This window comes from Austrofundulus limnaeus, unplaced genomic scaffold (assembly GCF_001266775.1).
Source record: "Austrofundulus limnaeus strain Quisiro unplaced genomic scaffold, Austrofundulus_limnaeus-1.0 Scaffold74, whole genome shotgun sequence".
Lineage (NCBI taxonomy): Eukaryota > Metazoa > Chordata > Actinopteri > Cyprinodontiformes > Rivulidae > Austrofundulus > Austrofundulus limnaeus.
This window is the reverse complement of record NW_013952476.1, coordinates 589,536-610,267: the sequence shown is the minus strand read 5'-3', so window position 1 is coordinate 610,267 and position 20,732 is coordinate 589,536. Positions and strand designations below refer to the sequence as shown.

At 42.1% G+C, this 20,732-nt stretch overlaps 1 protein-coding gene across 1 annotated transcript in view; it reads right to left on the bottom strand.

Moving 5' to 3' along the window:
• Positions 1-20,732, bottom strand: part of LOC106519258 (sperm-associated antigen 1) — a 33,023-nt gene that overhangs the window by 9,937 nt on the left and 2,354 nt on the right. Inside the window, exons 2-12 of the mRNA XM_014010838.1 lie at positions 20,284-20,443; positions 20,048-20,170; positions 19,902-19,972; positions 19,599-19,711; positions 19,403-19,508; positions 13,887-14,017; positions 13,662-13,768; positions 13,274-13,388; positions 7,607-8,050; positions 3,050-3,149; positions 927-1,079 (exon numbers count right to left, since the gene is read on the bottom strand). Of these exons, the coding sequence (XP_013866292.1) occupies positions 927-1,079; positions 3,050-3,149; positions 7,607-8,050; positions 13,274-13,388; positions 13,662-13,768; positions 13,887-14,017; positions 19,403-19,508; positions 19,599-19,711; positions 19,902-19,972; positions 20,048-20,170; positions 20,284-20,443 (1,623 nt within the window). The remainder of the gene's footprint in view (positions 1-926; positions 1,080-3,049; positions 3,150-7,606; positions 8,051-13,273; positions 13,389-13,661; positions 13,769-13,886; positions 14,018-19,402; positions 19,509-19,598; positions 19,712-19,901; positions 19,973-20,047; positions 20,171-20,283; positions 20,444-20,732) is intronic.

Genomic DNA, 20,732 nt, shown 5'->3' with positions numbered 1-20,732 from the left:
TCATCTGACTGATTTAAATACATCTTAACATTCATGAGGTACTTTACATCGACTGTTTATGGTTGAATGTGGGCGTGTGCGCAAACTCTGACGTGTGGCTGTGATTTATAAAGGAAAGATGCGCAGAAACATGCGTACGCTTGGTTTTATAAATTAGAATTTTTTTTGGCGTACGCCATTTCCGCCTTTTGGCCGTACGTTCACTTTTAGTATGGTTTCCAYGCAATCCTTTATAAATGAGACCCCTGAACATTTGGAGGACCTAAAAATTTAAGTGGAAAGTGTGACATCATCACACACTTTGCACCATCCAGACATTGAAAACTAGAAACAGGACTGACTGCAGTGCAATTTTTAAGTCTCGCTCTTACATGTAAATGATATTTTTCTCACTAAAGAATCAAAACACACTKGAAATATTACTTTCAGGTCTTGATTTTCATTGGTTTACATGGCTCTTACCTTGCTGTTRTATGTGCATTTTTAAAATAAATGTTTAGTTTCTATTGTTACCCCTTGATTGACAACTTTGTTAATGAGTTGGGAGGGTGTGTAGGTGGGACTTTTGAACTGAGGGTACAGCCCCATGTCTCGAAAACAAAAACAAACAAAAAAAAAAAGAAAAGAAAAAGAACGACATTTTGCCATCAGGAGGAAAAGGAGCCGTTTGTTCATCTTTATGAAAGTCGATGATTGACTCATCAACAAAAACAAAAACAAATCTGACATTCCTGTAACTTTTTAAATGATATTGAGCAATACCTTTCTAAGCTAGACTGTTTTCATTTAGTTTAGTCAAGACTTTAATTCTGACTGAATGTTCAAACATTGGATCAGGATCAGGATCGGAATCAGGAACAGGACCAGGATCAGGAACAGGACCAGTGAAACACTCCTCTGGGTTTGCAGCCTTKTTCAGCTGGTACCTGTTGACGCTGTCGTTGGCTGCCTGCACACTGCTGTCGATCTGCAGGACGGTCTTGTAATCCACGTAGGCCTTTCGGTAGCGCTCCAGGGACTCGTAAGCCATAGCTCGACGCAGGAGGGGCTTTAAGGAGAACGGCTGCAGCTCCAGGGCTCTGGGGAGTATAAATAGATAGAATTAGACTAGCACAAAGGATCAGGGCAGCAGCAAGAGAAGCTTGTGTTTGAATGCCTAAATTTAGAMTCACTTTATGTTAAAAGTTCTTTTTAGCAGTGTCTATTAGTGCAGACACCTCTTTCAAACTGTTGATCCAGATTCTAACCAGCTCGTCTCAGGTTTGATGATGTTTTGGTTCTTATCTGTGGAGTTTTCACATCTAAAACTGAGACGTGTGGGGAGCTAATTAAACTCATGTTGAACGGGCCGACAAAGACCCTTTGGAAGAAGAGCGGGGACGGAGTGGGATCTGCATGTGAGTTCAGCTCACAGAAAGACAGCAGCTTGTTATAGCTTACAGCTCAGATCTTCACATTTTTCAGTCTGAATGGAAAATTCTCCCCAGAGGAAAATTCCTCGTCRACGAGCTGAAAAATGTTTGGAGTCAACCTGGGTCAAGATGGCTGCCACCGTTAGTGAACCTTAGCAAACACAAACATGGCTTTAACTCGGTTAAATTTACAGTCACCGTTACATTTTGATGTGGTACTGGTTCAGTCATTCATTTACTTTATCTGCTAACAAATACCACAAAGTCATGAGATTATTAACCTGTTTTCATGGCTTGACCAACATAAGATGGTTCATAGTTTAAGTCTAGAGACAGGCCCTCCTTCAATGAATGGCATGCAGATATACAGATTTTGTATGYAAGATTTTATAATGGAAACTGTAAATATTTATTCACAAATGGTTTGGTTTATGCTAAGTTTTAGACTTTTATTAGAAAGTGTGTTTACATGACAACATTACATCATTGTGTTTCAAACGTTGAACTAAACTGGACAGACTGGACAAGGTGGAGCAGTGAGGGTTTGTTGTTGAGATAATATTTTATTTGTAAGATGTCGTTTCTACAAAGAACATGACATCAAGGAAAGTGCAACAGCTGAACTGTAATCAGACAAACAGATGCCRGTTTAAACAAAAAAATCAAATTGATCAAAATTTCTCTTAGATCAACAATCTGCAGTGYTTATGCATCATGAATTGTTACAGTTTCTACATAGAATGAAGCCTCCCAGTTTGTTTTGTATTTTTGAATACAAGACACAGGCTAGACCCTACTGAGAGTAGACAAGCATAAGCCTTGGCTTCAGCCTACTCCTTTTTTTTTTTCAAAATAATTGATTTGTATTTGTAAAATACATTTTCATTTTGTTTTCCTTTTCTTGTAATATTGTAAATTTATCAAAAATAAGTCTAAATGTAAAATCTAAAACCATATTTTGCAAACAGCATCACATTGTCCTTCCACAAACTCTGAGCCACATTTAATCTGAGTTTTCTTCAGCTGGGTCTTACTCTCTGCCACTCTTCCAAAAATCTTAGACTGGTAAACAACCTGGGCTACAGTTTTTATGGCAAAGTCTCTCCCTGCTGAAGTTTGTACCCTGTAAGGGTCTCAGGRGTCCTGGTGGTCTCTCTCACTWTTCTCCTTCTGTCACTGTTTGAAGACGACCCGATCTTGGTAGATTTACACRTTCCCACATTTCTTCCATTGAACATGGATTTAAAGAAGACATACGATGCTTTAAATCCTTCCTTTTCACATTTAAATCCTTCACTTGGGGTCTATATAAAGTGGAACTGCAATGCTTTGATCTGAATTCCTCCTTGCTGTAACTCCACAAGCCCCACCCCTTTTCTGAGATGTGTCTCAGATCAACTGATTTCGAGGCTGTCTCTTTAAATCCAAACGAGGCGCTTCACACCCCACCCCCTCCAGCTCCCAGACCGGTTCATTCTAGTTTGATAGAGGGTTTTAGAGGTTAATCATCTTAGAGAACAATAACTAATCAAAAGGTTGAGCTGCTGCTCAGATTCTACTACTCATCTTTTTAGACACAGCAAACAGATGCTGATCGATCTCACTGTGTGAAATTAAAAACATAAAACCCCTCTCACCTCGTGCAGTCCTGTATGCAGTCTTGACTGTTTCCATCCTTCAGGTAACACGCAGCTCTGTTAGAATACAGAATACATAGATCCTCTGGACTATCAATACCTGCGAAGAAAGTCCATTATTGTAAGATTCGTTTATGTTTTATTTACCACAAACATTGTCAAAACACAGAGAAAGATTCTCACAACTTGAATAAACACAGCTTTTAAAGGTCTAAATCAATGCTCATTTGTTGTTTAGAGCTGATCAGACACTTTACTAACGTCACACAGATGAAGTGAAAAAATGTGAGAAATTACACCTAAAGTAAGTAATTTGCATTTGTATGTGGGTTGATGTTGCAATGCTGGGTTTCTGTTCTGAGGACATTCTGACCAGTTTCAGTTTGCTCCAACACTGGAAGAGTGGCTTTCACACCAACATGAAACTCTGACACTTCTGCTTAAATTAGTGTGATAAATCTATTTGTACATATATTCACAAACCCTGGCAAGAGTTACTGAATCAATCCCACCATCAATTATTGATCAATCATGATCAGTCCCACCTTTGGGAATGTTTATTTTTTGCCTTTTTTTAGTTGTTCAACTTTGTATATAAAAAAATCAGACATCCCACAAACTATATTTTTTTCAAAACTCACAGTTTGATGCCCTCCTTGTTTAATGCTTCCCTTTTTTTTGACATGGAGTCAACTCTAATTTATTTATGAGCATGTTGACCAAAATGTTGGACTAAAATGGCCCACAACATGCAAGTCAAAGGAACAAGAAAAGGACTGAATTATAAAACAAGATTACAAAAACACAGTATCAAATAAAACAAAAGATTTTCATAATGCATCCTCTTTAAAACAATAAAAATTAGTCTTTAATCAGGATTTAAAAGTATCAAGTGCAGCACAGTGTCTGTTGCCTCTCAGTGAAAAGGATGGTCTCCTGTCCTGGGGTGGGTGCAGTTTGGATGTTCTCCCAGTACACGTGTGTGTTTTCTTCAGGTACTTCAGTTTCCTGTAGTTTAGTTTACTGTGTTCTGTCAGGTTCAATCTTTGTGTTGCCGTTCTGCTTCTCTGAAGGGGATCTTTGAGAAAGTGTTGCAGCCTGGACAACTGTCTTGAAGCTCCTCTTCCTCTTCTGGACGTTGTGCTCTGGATGGAGGACGATGGTGTAAACTTTGGGGACGTAAAGCATCCCGAGTGAGACGAAGGCGCTCAGAGACAAGGAGACGCTCAGAGACAAGGAGACGGTTAGTGTGGCTGTCTGGATGAACATCTTCTCAGTGGACTGAGCGGTACCAAAGAAGATGGGTACAAAGGCCAACCAGATGATGCAGGTTGTGTACATGGTTAATGCTTCCCTTTAACAACTTTTTCATTTTGTTTGTACTTATTCCAGATATTAGGCACAGCTGACCGTAACAAGAAACATCTTTTGCAACGTTTCACAATTATCTATCTTTAAAATTTAGCCTAAAAATGGTGGCACTGGGAGTAGCTGTGGCTGCATTGTCTTCTAGACGTTTGAAATTGGTTTCTGTTTTTCAATTTCTAGCCAAGCATCTGGCTGCAGCATTGGCCTTATTGGAACTACACACCTCCAGAGGTATCAGATCAGTAAATCTGTTGACAACAGAGCATCTATGAGGTCTCAGCATTCTACACTAGGAAGACCTGGGTACCCCTAGAGTAGAGGAGTGAACCAACTTAGGGCGAAGTGAAGGCAGGATTCAGGAAACATGCAGCAGTGCATGGAAGATGTCAGCACCATCAGAACCATCACATCGTATGCCAACTGCAAACAATGACGGAGGAGGTGCGGGCCTTGCTGAAAGCATGGAACGTAGATTTTAAATCTAGCAGCTCCGCTGTTCTCAGAACAGCTAGAGACAACCTTGACTGTGCCATAAGGAAGGCAAAACGTGTCCAAGTTCTGAAAGTTCAGAGATTCTATGAACCAGCTGACACCAGGAACCTGTGGCTATGTATCCACACCATCACAAGGAAAACAGATAACCTTGTAATGAACCTGAACAAACTCAACTTATATTATGGGTCAATGGACTGGGGCCTCTTCCTCAGTAATGAGGGTGTTGCTTCGGTCGGTTGTGGTGAGGGAAGAGCCGAGTCGAAAGGCAAAGCTCTAGATTTACTGGTCTGTCTACATTTCAACCCTCACCTATGGTCACGAGGCGTGGATCATGACCAAAAAGAACAAGATCCCGGATACAAGCCACCAAAATGAGCTTCCTTCGTAGGGTGGCYGGGYTTAGAGATAGGGTGAGGRATTACGTCATCCAGGGGGAGCTCGGAGTAGGGCTGCTGCTCCTCCACATCCAAAGGAGTCAGTTGAGGTGGCTCATCTGATCCGGGGAAGACCCAGAACTCCCTGGCGGGATTATGTATCCTCTCTGGCCTGGGAACAACTCGGGGTCCCCCAGGACGAGCTGGAAAGCATCTCTGGGTAGAGGGAGGTCTGGTTTTCTCTCCTAGACCTGCTGCCTCCGCGACCTGACTTTGGATAAGCAGCAGAAAATGGAGAAGAATGTTTGAGGCACAAAATGACTGCCCTAGTGAAGAAGGAAATCACGCCACCCAACGAGCAGACTGAGCCTCCAAACAGTAAATGTCTGTAGGACATTGAGGAACATCAACACCAGAAAAGCAGCAGGACCTGTCCCTGAGCAGGTGTTCAAAGAATGTGCATTCCAGTTCCACCCTAAGTGCAGACAATTTGAACAACTTGAGTGACTCCATATATTTTCCCTCTACTCCATATAAAAAACAGTTATGTCTGACTACAACCATTCTTTCATCGTTTTTGATGCCAGAAAACTGGAATTCTGAAAAATTATAGTGCTGTGGTATTTTCTTTAGATAAAATTTAAAAATTAAAATTAATACTCAAAGAGTGGCAATTTCATACTTTTTTGCCAGGATTTGTACACCATAAGGGTTTTGTGTTGTCCGTGTGTTTAACAGATTTTCAGTTTTACCTGTAAATGTATATTTTTGTGGCAACCCTATCAGGGAGGGTGTCTGTATCGTACCTAATTAATATGATGGCTCCAGGTTGAACAAAACTCAAGATAAAGTTAAACCACTTTAAAGTCATTTTTTTCTTTAGAAGTGAAACAGCTTGTTCTCTCTAACTAAGCACATATTCTGTTTTTTACTTTTCTTTACACTTGTCAAACAGGATTTCTGTTTTCATCACTTTCACAGAGAAGATATGTCTGTATGTTACTGACAGCAACATTCTTCTTCAGTTGAACATTCCAGCTCTTCAGATTAACTCAGATTATGAGTGTGCTGCTGCAGTGAGGGTACAGTGATTGTCTCTATGAGTGAGATATTTGTACCTACTCAGTTTCCATTTTGACATTCTGTTCTTTTTTCAGATTAAAAATTTCAAAACTTTTTTTTGTCAAATGTTAAACCATGGCTGACATCAAAGTGTCAGTTTTGTTGAAACATTGTCAAATTTGGCTTGCCATATCCGCCTGCACCCCCGCGCGTGTTTATTACGGATTTTGAGGCTCACTGTACAGGTAAACGTCCGAAGGGGTTGACATGTACGCTGTGTGCTATCCTCACAATGTCTGAAACAATAGCAGCTGCTGTGATAACTACGCTTTTGATGAAATCTAAGTGTTAGCTTTATTTTGATATCAAGATTATTTAAGTAGCATTTGTAAATGCTAAGAAACACTCAGTTACATTTGGGCAGGTTATTTCGAGCACAAACTTCAAGAAAACCCAAAAAGGATTATTTATATTTTAATCCGAGGCTGTTTGATTACAGTGTGTGTGAATGAATGAACCACTTTGAAATCATTCTGCTCAGCTGTGTTGAGTACTTCTGGCAGTCTAGAGTTTGGTGGTACACTGAGCCTGACAAGCAGCAGTTCCTCTCCAGTCATCCTCTTCCTTCCTGTAAAAACTGAAGCTGCGGTCCTTCAGTCACAACGTGTCATGTGATTTGGACAGACCAGAGCTGAGCGGCTTAGCATGAGGCTAAAACAGAAACCCTGTCTACCTCTCAGAACAGCCTCACTGTGACGCAGTGAGTCATTAAACACACCACGAGAGGCTGTGAGGGCTGTTCTTGATAAAGCCGGAACTGTTTAAAGATTGTTGCTCTCTGATGTGGACTGCAATGATGTGAGATCATTATAAATTACAAAAGGTATCACTGATGTTTGGTTTCTTATTGAATGATTCTGCAGTGTGAAGAGACAACACAAGAACAGAAGCTCTAACAAACTAAGTTTAGCTTTGTGACCTTTGATTTACAGCTACAGTGGCCAGTCAAAGTCTCAACAGCACTGATGATTACACACAAATATATGTTCAGTCAGTTCTGGTGATGACAGACCAGGTGAAGAAACACGAGTCAAATGACTCATCGTGACTTGTCACTGCATGTTCACGACTGAGTTATAACACTTTAATGTTCGATGTTCACTAACTGCTCAGAGTTAAACTCAGTTTTAGATGTGTTCACACTGCGTGTAAACTTCCAGTAACCGTGGATCAGGACAGAACAGTGAGGACTCCTTACCTGAGTTTGAGTATCCCTGAATGGCCTGTGAGTATTTCTCCAGTGCATCAGCAAACTGTCCATTTTTAAACAGCAGGTTCCCTTCGTTCTTTAGCCGGGACAAATGTGGTGGCAGGGCTCCACTCGGAGCATCGAGGTTGACACTTTCTTCTGTTTTCCCCCCACCTGCACTGCTACGATCACCCGGCACTGAAGCTGTCGATGCCGCCTGATTGGAACCGTTGGCCACCTTCTCCTTTGACTCCTGTGGGACTTTGTACTTGTCTGAGCTGCCCCCTTTGCTCTTCCAGTGTCCATGATGGTGGGAGTTGCTGGACTCAGTTTGTGGACCCCCATCCCCCCTGCTGTGGGGCTTTTTCTGAGCGTTGCCCATGTCTCCCTGTTCGGCAGGAGCAGCAGAGCTCTCCTCCCCTCCCACAGGCTGGCTGGGTTGAACCGGACGAGCTGGAAGGGAGACAGAGGGAGGGAGAGGTGAGGCAGGAGGGAGAGAGGGAGGGAGGAAGCACACTGACAGGAAGGACTGGTTACATCACAGTTCAAAGAGGGAGTTACAGGAAGTACTGAATTACAAAAGAGCCTGAGAGGGAGGGGATTACCCACATGCACATTACATCACATCACCCAACGAGACAAAAGGAATTTCCTCTATTTATAGCACAGCACACTGATATTTAAAGACAGAGCCTGTCTGCTGCCAGGAACATTTACGCTCCCTCAGATGGTCTGTGGGATAGCTTTAGCTTTAGCTTTAGCCAGGCAGCTACAGCAGAAAATCAAGCCCAATTTCAGAGAAGTTGGCACATTGCCTAAAATGTAAATAAAAACCAGGGTCGCCCGTAGGCAGTGTAGGCAAATGCTAAGGGTGCCGTCCTTCTAGGGGGCACCACAAATGGGGGACAAAAAATATTTTATTAACTTTTTATCAGAGTATATTTGATGTAGTCTGCAGAATAATCACTGGTTCTTCAGGTTTATGAAGGTAACTTGATCTGTAGGTTTCTCGGCTGCTTTGGTTCTACATGAGGTGTTATATGCTGCAGAGGATGTTTCATGATAAAATCATCATACGATGCAATCAAGACTAACTACTGCTGCTCAGTGTGTAAACGGAAAACAAAATAAAAATAATGGAAGCTTCGTCTGATCTCAGATAAAGTTCAGGTTAAAGTCTGGTTTTCAGTGTTCTACCTTCAAAAACCTGCTTTATAAAGATAAAAATAATAGCAAAAACTTTAATTTGAACTTAATTGGTATGTGAATGTATGTAAATTGGCAGTAAGATTTAGAAAATTGTACAAGGGGTGCTGCTGCCTTTAGTCTTGCCTAGGGCACCAATTGGCCAAGTAGTGGTCTCTGCAGTACATGGGGGAGTGTCTTGTTGTGTAGGCGGAGTTCATCCTAACCTTGATAGGTGGAGTTCATGATGTGGGGGGAGTTTGTCCTAAACATGATTAGTGGAGTTGGTGTGTGGGCGGAGCTTGATAAAGCCGTGATTGATCGGACTGACTTGTGGGGCAGTTTAAAAGAGGAAGTAATGGTAAGTATAATTATTGTGAACATGGAAATATGATTTATAGAGCTTTGGAGCTGACGTTATGGCGCAATGCATTGTGGGACGCTTTACGTCTTGTGTAATCGATCGGCGCCATTGTTAGAGGTATTACGGTGTTACAGCTGTATTATCTAGCATGATGCTAAAAACCAGCTCAAAAGAAAATGGACTCTATCGTGACAAACTTCTTCCAGATACCAAAAAAGGGTACATGGAAAAAATCTCAAAAATCGGAAATGTCAACCCGTTTGAATGTAAAAGTTGGAACCGAAACCCCTACAATTTACCTCCACTCACATTCCCAGACATTTTTGCCTACCTGTTATGTGGAGTCAGTGCTTACACAGTAAATACTTTTAAAAACTACAAGTGAATGGAAGCGCATGTTCAATTTACAAATGGCTGGGTTCACGATTTGGACCTTTTTAACCCCCCGGATTGTGAATACATTGTTGTTCAAACAAAGATATGTTTGTTCTTCACTTCCTCACAAAAGCCTAATGTGTACGCTTAAAATCTATCAGGCTTTCATTTAATGTTTTCAGTATGTAGTAGTAATGTGAACACATAATTTCTAATGTACAAATTGTACTAATATGCTAAGCTCCAAGTTAAAAACTGTTAAAGGGTGATTCTATCATTTTTAAATTTTAAATTATAGTGCTATTGTTCTAGAAAGTTGATTGGGGTTATAAAGCTAACCACTGACCTAAATAGTTAGTTGTAAAGTTTCACACACAAATGCATAAATATGTTCCTGACTTTTCTTTCACCATTTTAAACTTGCTTTGTTTGTTCACAGTTTATGCACTCAACGAGGCTCTCTGAGCTGCTGTTAACACCGTGGGTCATGCTGAAAAACACTGGCACTGTTGAATGTGCACACTGTATGTGCATGGCAGGAGTACCTGAGACCTGCACCCATGTAGCTGCCCTACTTTTTAAGCTGGAAGCAACAGTGTGGATACGAGACACAAAAACTGTTAGAGGAGCCAGCATACTGGATGCCACCTAGCAATTTGACCAAAATCCATCCTGAAGTCGGCCATAAAATTGATTACAGCACTTCAGCTTCTCAAAAGAAGATGATGGACAAGACAAACAAGTCTCAACACCAGCCAGAAGAAGCTGTCCACAAAAAGAAAAATTCCTCCAGCAACTCTGGACGATTTGGCTCCTCTGCTGGACACACTGCTGGAGCACAGTAAAGCCACTGGTTTGTCAGGCATGGAAAAGTACCACACACTATACGCACACAAAGAGCAGCCAAATACCATACCACAGTCACTAGCATGTCTGCATAATTACGGCTGTTTTACTGTGCTGTGAAGAACACAAAGATGCTGCTTCAGTGACTGATGAGCAGGCAGCTACCATCGAGCAGCACACAAAACAGCAGTATAAGAGTCCTGCCTGGCATGAATGCCGAGCTGGACGAATTACAGCTTCCAGTATGCATGCTGCATTTGCCACCAGTTTGGAAAGCCCAGCACTGACAGTTGTGTAACAGGTGTGCCACCCAGGTAAATCACTTTATACCATGCTAACTAGACGAAAAGCATGAGAGTGATGCACAAATGGCCTACATTACACTCACTGCAGACGGTCACCAAAATCTCAAAGTGAAACCATGTGGTTTCATAATGAACACTGATTTTCCAGAGCTTGGAGCATCTCCTGATGGACTCACAATCCAGGAGGCCTTAGATGCAAAGGGCAAAAACTTTTGCCTTCAGCTATCTGGCACACACCTGCACATCAAAACACAACAAATTACACACAAGTGCAAACCCAGATTTTTGTCACTAAATCAAAACACTTGTACTTGGTTGTGTGGACCCAAAGGGACAAGGCTGTGGTTCATGTCTTCCCAGATCAGGAATTCTGGGAACCACGGCTACAGAAGGCACAAACATTCTTCAAAACACCTGCCTCCCAGAGCTTGTTGGTAGATATTGCTCCGAGCATGCTATTTCTCCAGCTTCAAGGGAGAGATAAATATTACCTGCCAACTAATCAAGAGACTGAAGTCTTTTGCATTACACTGTTTATCTGTTACTTGAAGTGTTTTAAATATCCAATGTTTACCTCACATAAGTTTAATGACATCATGTTCATCTGTTACTTGAAGTGTTATTAAAATAGTCAGTGTTTATGTAAAAACTGATCACATGTTTACATGTCACTTGAAGTGCTTGAATAAAATATCCCATACCTGTTCATTACTTAAAAAGTTATTAAATGTGAAAAATCATCCATTTCAATAGTAATGAACTGTACAATCATTTCAAACCAAAACAAAGGTTCCATAAAATGCAACTAATTTCATTTTTACAATCTATATYTAACAACACTCGCACAAATACAATTTCATGTTAACGTGTGCAGGTTTCTTGTTCATTTGGTTTTACAACCACACTAGAACACATGTTCACTAAACTACAGCACACATTCACAATCTTGTCAAGAAGTGTCACCTCCTCATGCTCACATGAAAGCAGCAATCTMATTGGTACAGTTCTATGTAACATTTTGTATTTGTTTCTCATGCAACCAATCACTCTTTCCACATGAATTCTTCGGTGCGCTATAGCTCGTGTATCTTCAACAGCGTTTGCATCAAGTTGACATCTGCCTTTAGTAAATGATGGGAGTTTGACCTCGGCGCACACCTTTCCAACACTGTCTTTTATATCAAAGCCTCTGTCAGCTAACACAATGACCCTGGGTAGAAGTTCACATAGAAGGCCACAATTTTCTGTTATGTGTTTGTCTGATGCACGTCCACCCCATCCTTTGGAAATAAATTAAATTGAAGCACAAGATGGTGGTTGCATCCCATCAGCCACTGCGCTGCAAACCACGCCTACAACAGTGACATCACGCTCCAAAGCTCTATTGACTTCAAATTTCATGCAGCAAGCACCTTCCTGTCTCAGGTTATGACTAATATTAACATTTAATAAACAAACATACARGTGCTTCCTGGCCGTTTCAACCAAAATAATCAGTTCTATCAATCACGTTTTAAACAAACMACCCACAAAAGTCAAACAGACCAATTATGTCTTGGACAAACTGYTCCCACAGAACAAGAAGCCCCTGACTGTAGAGACCCTCTTCTSAAATTGGGTCAGCCCTGATAAAAACAAACAGCAATGATTTGCAAATCTTAGAAACATTCTTCCCCTCACAAAATGGAACAATGTAAGCAGATCAAATGTTTGYCAAGTTTTTTTTTTTTTTTGCAAAAAAAAAATACAGGTAATTTTTTATTTTATTGCAAGTATTTGTCAGCTGAACATCTACAGCTGATTAGCTTCTGGAATCAACCTGATTCATCAAGGCTTTGAAAGACCCTTAAAAACTCAGCTGCTTTTACAGGCTCTGACCTAAAATTTGGTGTGGTACTAGCCCAAACTGATCCCAACAGATATTCTGAGCGCTAACTAATTTGTGTTTTAAAATGTTGCCTTTAATTATTTGAAGTCATCTCTGTCAGCTGGCAATAATGAAAGTTTTATAAAGTAATCTTTGGATGTTCGTCCACAACTCTTTCTGGAGTCACTCAAGATGGCCACCAAAGCTAATCAACRTTAACTAACACAAAAATTACTATAACTAAATTTAAAACATGAAGCTGCATTTTGTAGAGTGATTCACAACACAGACGCTGAGAGTGACACTTATAATATCACACRTGATACATCCTCTCAAGTTTTGACCAAAACAACATAAACTCCATCAAGAAGATCTTTGTCTAAAACTCTGACATGATAGGCAGGACGGCTTCAAGGAATACTAGGTCTTTAATTTGATCTTTAATAACTAATTTCATTCAGTTTTTGGATGTGTGTTTTACAAACACACAATAAACACTTCCAGACAATATGACATAAATGCTCTGTTGTAGACTATTGCAGTGTCTGACTTTGTCAAAAACAAACTCCCTCAAAATGAAAGTAGCTTCAGAAAGAAAGGATGAATTTATAGTTTACAAAATTTCCTGACAAATTTTTTTATTTATTAGTAAAAGTGTGATTTTTTCCTGTGTTCAGTGAGTCTCTGTGTTAGTGAGAAATCTCAGTACTGATGTTGTAATGTTTCAGTCTCACCGATCTGTGGAGCTCGCTCCTCTGTGGAACTGGTGCCGTTTTCTTCTTCGACTTCCTGGATGAGGATTTGCTTGCCTCGTTGCTGCTGCTCTGACAGACATTTTAACATCTTCTTCTCAATTTTAGACAGATGTTGCAAAAAGAAAAAATAAACGCAAATCATTTAGATGTTGGGATTTGTCAGTGGAAGGAACCAATGTGGTTCCTGCAAGTCAACAGAAACCAGGTTTGGTACCCTGACCACCCACATGTGAGTGAAGTACAGTGCTCAGGTTAAAAACTTTGTAGTATCAGGAATATATGTTTTTCACATGCAAATACAGAGACACCTAGTGGACAAAAGTTCTACAAGCACTACTGAACGTGCTTCATTACTTCTGTTACTTACAGTGGCTGCAGTGTTGTGTGGCTCTTTCTTCAACACCATCCTCAGATCTTCAGAGGCCAGTTGGAATTGACCCAAATAATTATAAACAGTTGCACGGCGCAGCAGAGCTAATATAGAAAAATACACAATATATTGCTAATATCCAATTTTGACTTAAAGGTATGACTCGCACATGTAAACTTATTCAAATCATWAGATAAAATTAATGTTAAATTTAAAAAGCACCTTTTATATTGCCTGGTTGTAGCTGGAGCACTTGGTGACAGTCCCTCATGGCATTGTGCCAATGCTTCAGGTTGATCTCTGCCTGAGCTCTGTTGTTGTATGCACTAACACTGGGAACAACTGAAAGGCTTCTGTAATACAATAAAAAAACTCTCATTTTTAATTCCAATAAAGTTATTACAAGACCACTTACAGGAATGTTTGTTTAACAGAAATTAAAACAGACTTCAATAAATTAAAGAAAGGCATCTCTTGAAAGACCGTGCAGTTGTTTATAGACTATTACTGTATCAAATATTAGCTTATTAGCTTTAGCTTAACGTTATTGATAAGCCTTGGTGGCCATCTTGAATTGGATTCCAAAAATTAATCATTGGAGATTTAGACATTATGTTCATTAAAACATGTGCAGTGGTTCAGTTATTTTGCTAAAAAAGTTCTCATCCTGTCAGTTGGCTGTGGCACTCATTTTGAATCGGGTTGACTCCAGAAGTTCATTGGTTGTGGATGTTCTTCCATTAAAGTGCTTGTGACATGCATATCCATGAAATACAAAACGTCAAAGAAAATATATTTATATTTAAGAAACTTGGCATAAAACACATGATTTGACCCGTTACGTCACTTAATTGGCATATATTCTTTTGAATTTTGCTCAGCTAAAGTGAAACAGGAAGTGACATCAAAGGGGAACTCTTTGAGAAAGAAAACTTAAGGTTATGAACATAACCCCGGTTCTCTGATTAGCATGAGTGAGTGTCTCACAATGGGGAACACCTCCTGTGTGACCTCATCAGAAGCTTAAATTTCATTAAGCCAGCTCTGATTGGCTGGCACAAGTGACGTCTATGTCAGGAGGGGCCCAGACCCTCCCTCTATAAAAGGGGCTGACATAGCGTCAGTCATTATTCAACAAGCTCACCTCTTCCTCGCTTCGCAGCAAGGAGGGTGGTCTGGTGAGACACTCACTCATGCTAATCAGAGAACCAGGGTTATGTTCATAACCTTAAGTTCTCTTTCATAACATTCGTTTCGTGTCTCACTATGGGGAGAAATACTGACTCCCAGATTGCCAGACATGGCTGTTTTAATGACAACTGTTCCCAGAGGCCGCTCAGTAACAGGTTGCACAGTGAGACCCTGCACTTAGGACTGAATGTGCCAAAACAGGAGCAGTCACATCAAGCTTATAAAACCTAGCAAAAGTGTCAGAGGAGGACCAGCATGCAGCTGCACRCACCTCCTGGATAGGGACCCCTTTAAAAAGCGCCCAAGAGGATGCAAGTCCCCTGGTGGAATGCGCTTTAAGACCTTTCGGGGGCTGGAGTCCCTTGCTAGAATATGCTAAAATAATAGCTTCCACAATCCAGTGGGAAAGACGCTGCTTTGACACAGACTTTCCTTTATGTGGTTTTGCCCAGGACACAAACAATTGATTGGTTTTCCTAGAACCTTGTGTCCTRTCCAAATAGATCCGCAGTGCACGCACTGGGCACAAATTGTGCAAATGCCTTTGCTCCTCCGAAGCAAAAGGGGGTGGGTAAAAAGAGGTCAACTCTATTGGAGAGCACGAACCCACTACTTTTGGAATAAAAGCTGGGTTTGGTTGCAGTGTGACTTAAGCATTACTGGGGGAAAATTTTATACAGGCTTGATGCACCGAACAAGCGTGGATCTCACCTACCCGTTTAGCTGAAGCCAATGCGAGTAACAAAGTTGTTTTGAGGGATAATAATCTCAGTTCCACTTCTTCCAGAGGTTCAAAGAAAGAACCAGAAAGAGCTTCTAGAACAGTGGGAAGGTCCCAGGATGGGGCCAAAGGCCTGGACGTGGGCAATTTGCGGCGTGCCCTTCATAAGACGGCACACCAAAGGGTGTTGGCCCACTCTGTTTCCCTCAAAACCAACATGACAAGCTGAAATAGCAGCCAAATATACTTTTATGGTTGAAAAGGCTTTGCCTCTTTCAATAAGGTTCTGTAAAAATGACAGGATCACTGCCACTGAACACTGATAAGAGATGATGTTAGAGTCTGAGCACCAGCTCTCAAACACCTTCCACTTTTGCTCATACAGGGACCTGGTTGAGGGTGCTCTGGCACATTGAATGGTGTCAATAACGTCAGCAGGGAGTCCCTCTGCATTCTGAATCAGCCACTCAGGGGCCATGCCCACAGAGCCAGTCTCTCCAGATGGGGATGAAATATCTCTCCGTGCGCCTGGGATAGCAGGTCTTGTGGAGTGGTAATTGCCACTGTGTGTTGGACAAAAGTTGGAAGATCTCYGCCAACCAGCGTTTCCCCGGCCACCTTGGGGCTATCAGAATCACAGTCAGACCCTCCTCCCTTACCCTGATCAGAGTGGGAGGGATGAGAGCTATCGGAGGGAAGGCATAGAGTGGAGACCTCGGCCACATGTGTGCTAAAGMATCCACCCCCAGTGGAGCTCCCTGGTCCAGCAGGGAGAAATTAAGTGGACACTGAGCATTCTGTTTCGATGTGAACAGGTCCATGACTGCCTGRCCGAATCTCAACCAGATCTGGTTTACCACCTCGGGGTGGAGTTTCCAATCCACATAAAGCRGATTGCCCCTGGATAACAGGTCTGCACCATAATTCAGGGCTCCTGTTATGTGAGTTGCTTTCAGAGACCGTAGGTTCACACTGCTTGGGGTTGGCACACTGTGTGAAACATTTCTCCCTGGGCCGGCTTCAGAACTGGGYCTGGGCCTGGGGGTGGTGGGGCGGCCCGTGAAAAGGGTGAACTGGGCTCGCTGCCACCGAGAGGTGAGGCTGTCAGGCCTGCCGCTTCTTCTTCCTCCCGCTCACAGCGGCGGCGGGTGGAGGCTGGGCAGACTGAGGACATGCCTGAGGGGATTGCTTCMTGGCCCACGGGTTTTTCAGACCTCCAGGGTGCGGTGTCGCGGCCTGCGCTTTAGGCACCTTGGGGATCCTGAAAGCCAGAGGTGGGCAAGCGGCAGCCGATGCATATGAATGACGTGGCGCCGGAGCGGAGGCGGCAGGATGTACTTTTCTCGGCAGACAAAGTTTCAGCGCCTCATCATCCCTCTTTTTCTCCTCACATCTCTTCTGCATGGTGGTAACCGCTATGCCGAAGAGACCGTGGGGGACAACCGGTGTGTCAAGGAGCTCCTCCTTCTCCCTGGTTGTCAGATTGGTGAGCCCAAGCCAACGTGCCCTCTCCTGAAGAACCATGAGACCCATGGCCTTCACCGTRGCTTGTATCGCCATCTTGTGGAGGCGGAGAATGTGATCCGTTATGACGCAGATTTCTTACCAGAGGGTGTTGTCTGGTTTAGCGGACATATCTTCTTCTTACTCCACCTGGTACGCCGTCAAAATGGAGGAGGCGTTCAGGGCTCTTGTGGACAGCGCAGCCGCCTTATAGCACTTGTCAGTGAGGCTGGACTGAAAACGGTCCGTCTTGAATGGGAGGGATGCAGCGGTGGATGACTGATGTTTTCTGATGGAGGTGACTAGCGACCAGCAGCTCCACAGGCGGCATCTGACATAAACCTGACGTGAGCCTCCATCCCCTCACAATCCAGCAGAGAACTCCCCGAAATGGGGTGTTTTTCGGTGTAGGGCTTGTCCCTCCATGTCACCGCAATTTCCTCCAGGAGCTCCGGGAAGACAGGCAGCACATGTTTTCCAGTCTTCCTAGCCTTCGGCAGCTTCTTCCCRTCAAACCGAGATTTTACAACCTCAGTCTGAACAGCTGGCCATGGAATGTTTAGCCTCACGGCTGCACGTTTGCACATGTCCTGTATATCCATGTCCAGGGGGCAAAGCGCCGTTGGTGTGCCGTCTTCTCCCAGCGCGGGAGGCTTTGCAGCCTCGTAGCGGCTAAGGACAGTGAGGTCCTCCTCATCCTCGTCCGACATCATGAGCTCCGAGTCCTCCGACTCTGCCCCGTCCTCATCCCCCTCCGCCTCCAGGAGTGATTGAGAATTAGCGAGCTCATCACACATTGCATCAGCCTGTAGCAGTGGGAAAGTCKGGGGTAGCTGKGGGGTCTGAGTCCGCCCAGCTCAGGCCAGGTGTAGCGAGTAGCTCCGCCTCGGTTACAGCTTGAGGTGTGGCCGGCCCGCACATGACCGGGTCTCCGCAGGACAAGCTGACCTAGCGGGCTAGCCCGCGGCGCAGCAGCTTGTGTGGAAAAGCCACACAGTGGATACACTCCTGCGTGGAGGCTAAAGCTGCCTGGGCATGGGATGCACCCAGGCAAGCCGCACACACGGGGTGAGTGTCCCAGGAGGAAAATTTTCTACTGCAGGTACAGAGTTTAGGTCCTTCCTCYACCGTATCGGTGTTAGCCGCGGTAGCCATGTTAGCAGTTTTCCAGCTCTCTCTCAGGAAGCTTGTGCAGCTAGTTGGTAAGAGCGGGGAGGAAATATTGCTATTTCCTCGCTGCTTTAAAAGGTGTTGCCACCAGTAAAAGTATTACTACTTTAATTTAAGTATTGCTACTTGTTAGAAAGTGGGAGTATTGCTATGTCACACTTGAGCTAGCGGGGATGAAAGTATTGCTACCTAGCTAGTCGAGAAAGTATTGCTACTTCCTCGGACCAGCAGATAACCGTATGGCTGGGAACAAGCGCCCTGTGACCGAGTTTGCACCCGGTCGATGGACAGTTTAGTTTCACACCCAGTAGTAAAGTTGTCAGCAGGCTTCTGTGAGAAACGAGAAGAGGTTTTTGAATAATGACTGATGCTATGTCAGTCCCTTTTATTGAGGGAGGGTCTGGGCCCCTCCTGACATAGACGTCACTTGTGCCAGCCAATCAGGGCTGGCGTAATGAAATTTAAGCTTCTGATGAGGTCACGCAGGAGGCGTTCCCCATAGTGAGACACGAAACGAATGCTATGAAAGAGAACTCCCTGGTTTTTGTTTATTGAAACAATGTTATTTAAAGTATGACTCTTTCTTATCTCTCTATGATTGTGATTAAAATAATCTAAAGAAACATCAGATTCTTCTCTACAGTCTGTGTTGTTAGCCATTTTAGCAATGCTCAGTTTACATTCAGACATTCCCCTTTGACATCACTTCCTGCTTCTTCACATGCAAATATCTCAACAACTGTTCATCTCAGCGGCATGAAATCTTTTTTACAATATGTTATCAATGTTCTCTTTCCAAAAATACATTCATATTTATTATAACAAAATGATATCACAGGCACTTTAACATCCACAACCATTAATTTATTATAAGATTTTTTTCTTCTCTCTGCTGCCTTTCATTTCATTGTATTTGTGTTTTCTTTTCTATTATTGTACATAAAATTTTGTTTTTAAGAAATGAATAAAGTTTGAAATAAATCATATTTTGAGAGTTTTGTTAACCACTGAGTCATGACATATTTTGTTAATGCTACAAACAGTTGAACACCTGAGCTAAAACGTGATCATCTTTTTGCCTTCAGGTGATAAACACGACTGTCTGTGACTCTTAGAGGGGAACATATTTGTAATAAATAAGTCAGAATCAAACCTGGAGTAGTATGCAACCGCCTCTTCATAGTCATGTGCTCTGAAGGCTTCGTTGCCTTTGTCTTTTTCACGATTTGCTAGAAGGAGCTTTTCCTGCTCTGATAGCCCTGAAAACAGACACAGGAACTTAAATACTAAATTTCACATTTTTGTAATTACTGTAAACCGCATGTGCATTGTGGTGCAGAGTTCATTACATGAGCAAACCACTTCCTTCTTGATTTTAGGATGTCCCGTGTTTAGAATAGCTGGTGGGTCGTTTTTGATCACATTCCCATCTATTCTGTCACACTCTTTTTCCACATCAAACCTGACAATAGAGAAATATGGATAAAGAAAAATATCCTGCCAAACAATAGCCTGTAGCAGCACACATTGTTTAGCTATGAATCACTGTAATTATAGAGGCTTAACTCAGAAATCAGAACATGTTATTAATCACGTCTACAGCTGCACTAATTGTGTGTTGTCTCTTTTAAACTTTTTAAAGATTCACTTACTTGTCCCATTCCCAATAATACCGGGGAGGAGATAGTTTCAAGGGATTTCTTTTTTCTTTTGGAGCTGAATTCTGCAATAACAAAAAGACTTTATTTAAAATCTGTCTTGAATGGCTTCATCATGTTCGTATAGTGAACATGGTTACCTCAGAGAGTGGGACAAAACAATTGGAACTCCTTACAGGTGGTATTTTCTTTTTCATTGAATCACACAACATTGACTCTTGTTTAATGAAAGTTTCAGTTATTTTGGTTTCTTCTTCCCATGCCTGTAAAACACAAAAAGTGTTTATGACCTCAGACAAACTGTCACAACAGAGAGCAAAAACTTCAAATCATTTATGAATAAAAAGAAAGCCACACTCATTCCTGAGCACCATACCTTTAATTCATCAATGATTTGGCTCCACTCATCTTTAGAGAAGCTGGCTGCTGTGGCTGCAGGATTTTCCTTCCTGAGAGCACTGCTCTTAGGATTCAGCTTCTCCAAGTGACTCTCACAGAATGTAATYAGCTGAGGATAAAGGCCGTCTTTACCAGACCTTCAAAAATAAAAACAAAACTGTTTTAAACCATTTAAACTCACAGATATTTTAAGCCTAACTTCATGTTAGATTATTATTTATCCGATAACCTTTGAGTGTACACTGACCAGAGGTGTCAAGTAACTAAGTACAAATACTTTGTTACTTTACTTAAGTAGAAGTTTTGGTTATTTATACTTTAGTGGAGTAATTTTTTCAGCCTACTTTTTACTTCTACTCCTTACATTTTAATTCAATTATCTGTACTTTCTACTCGTTAATTTTTTAAAAATGCCAAAAGTATTTC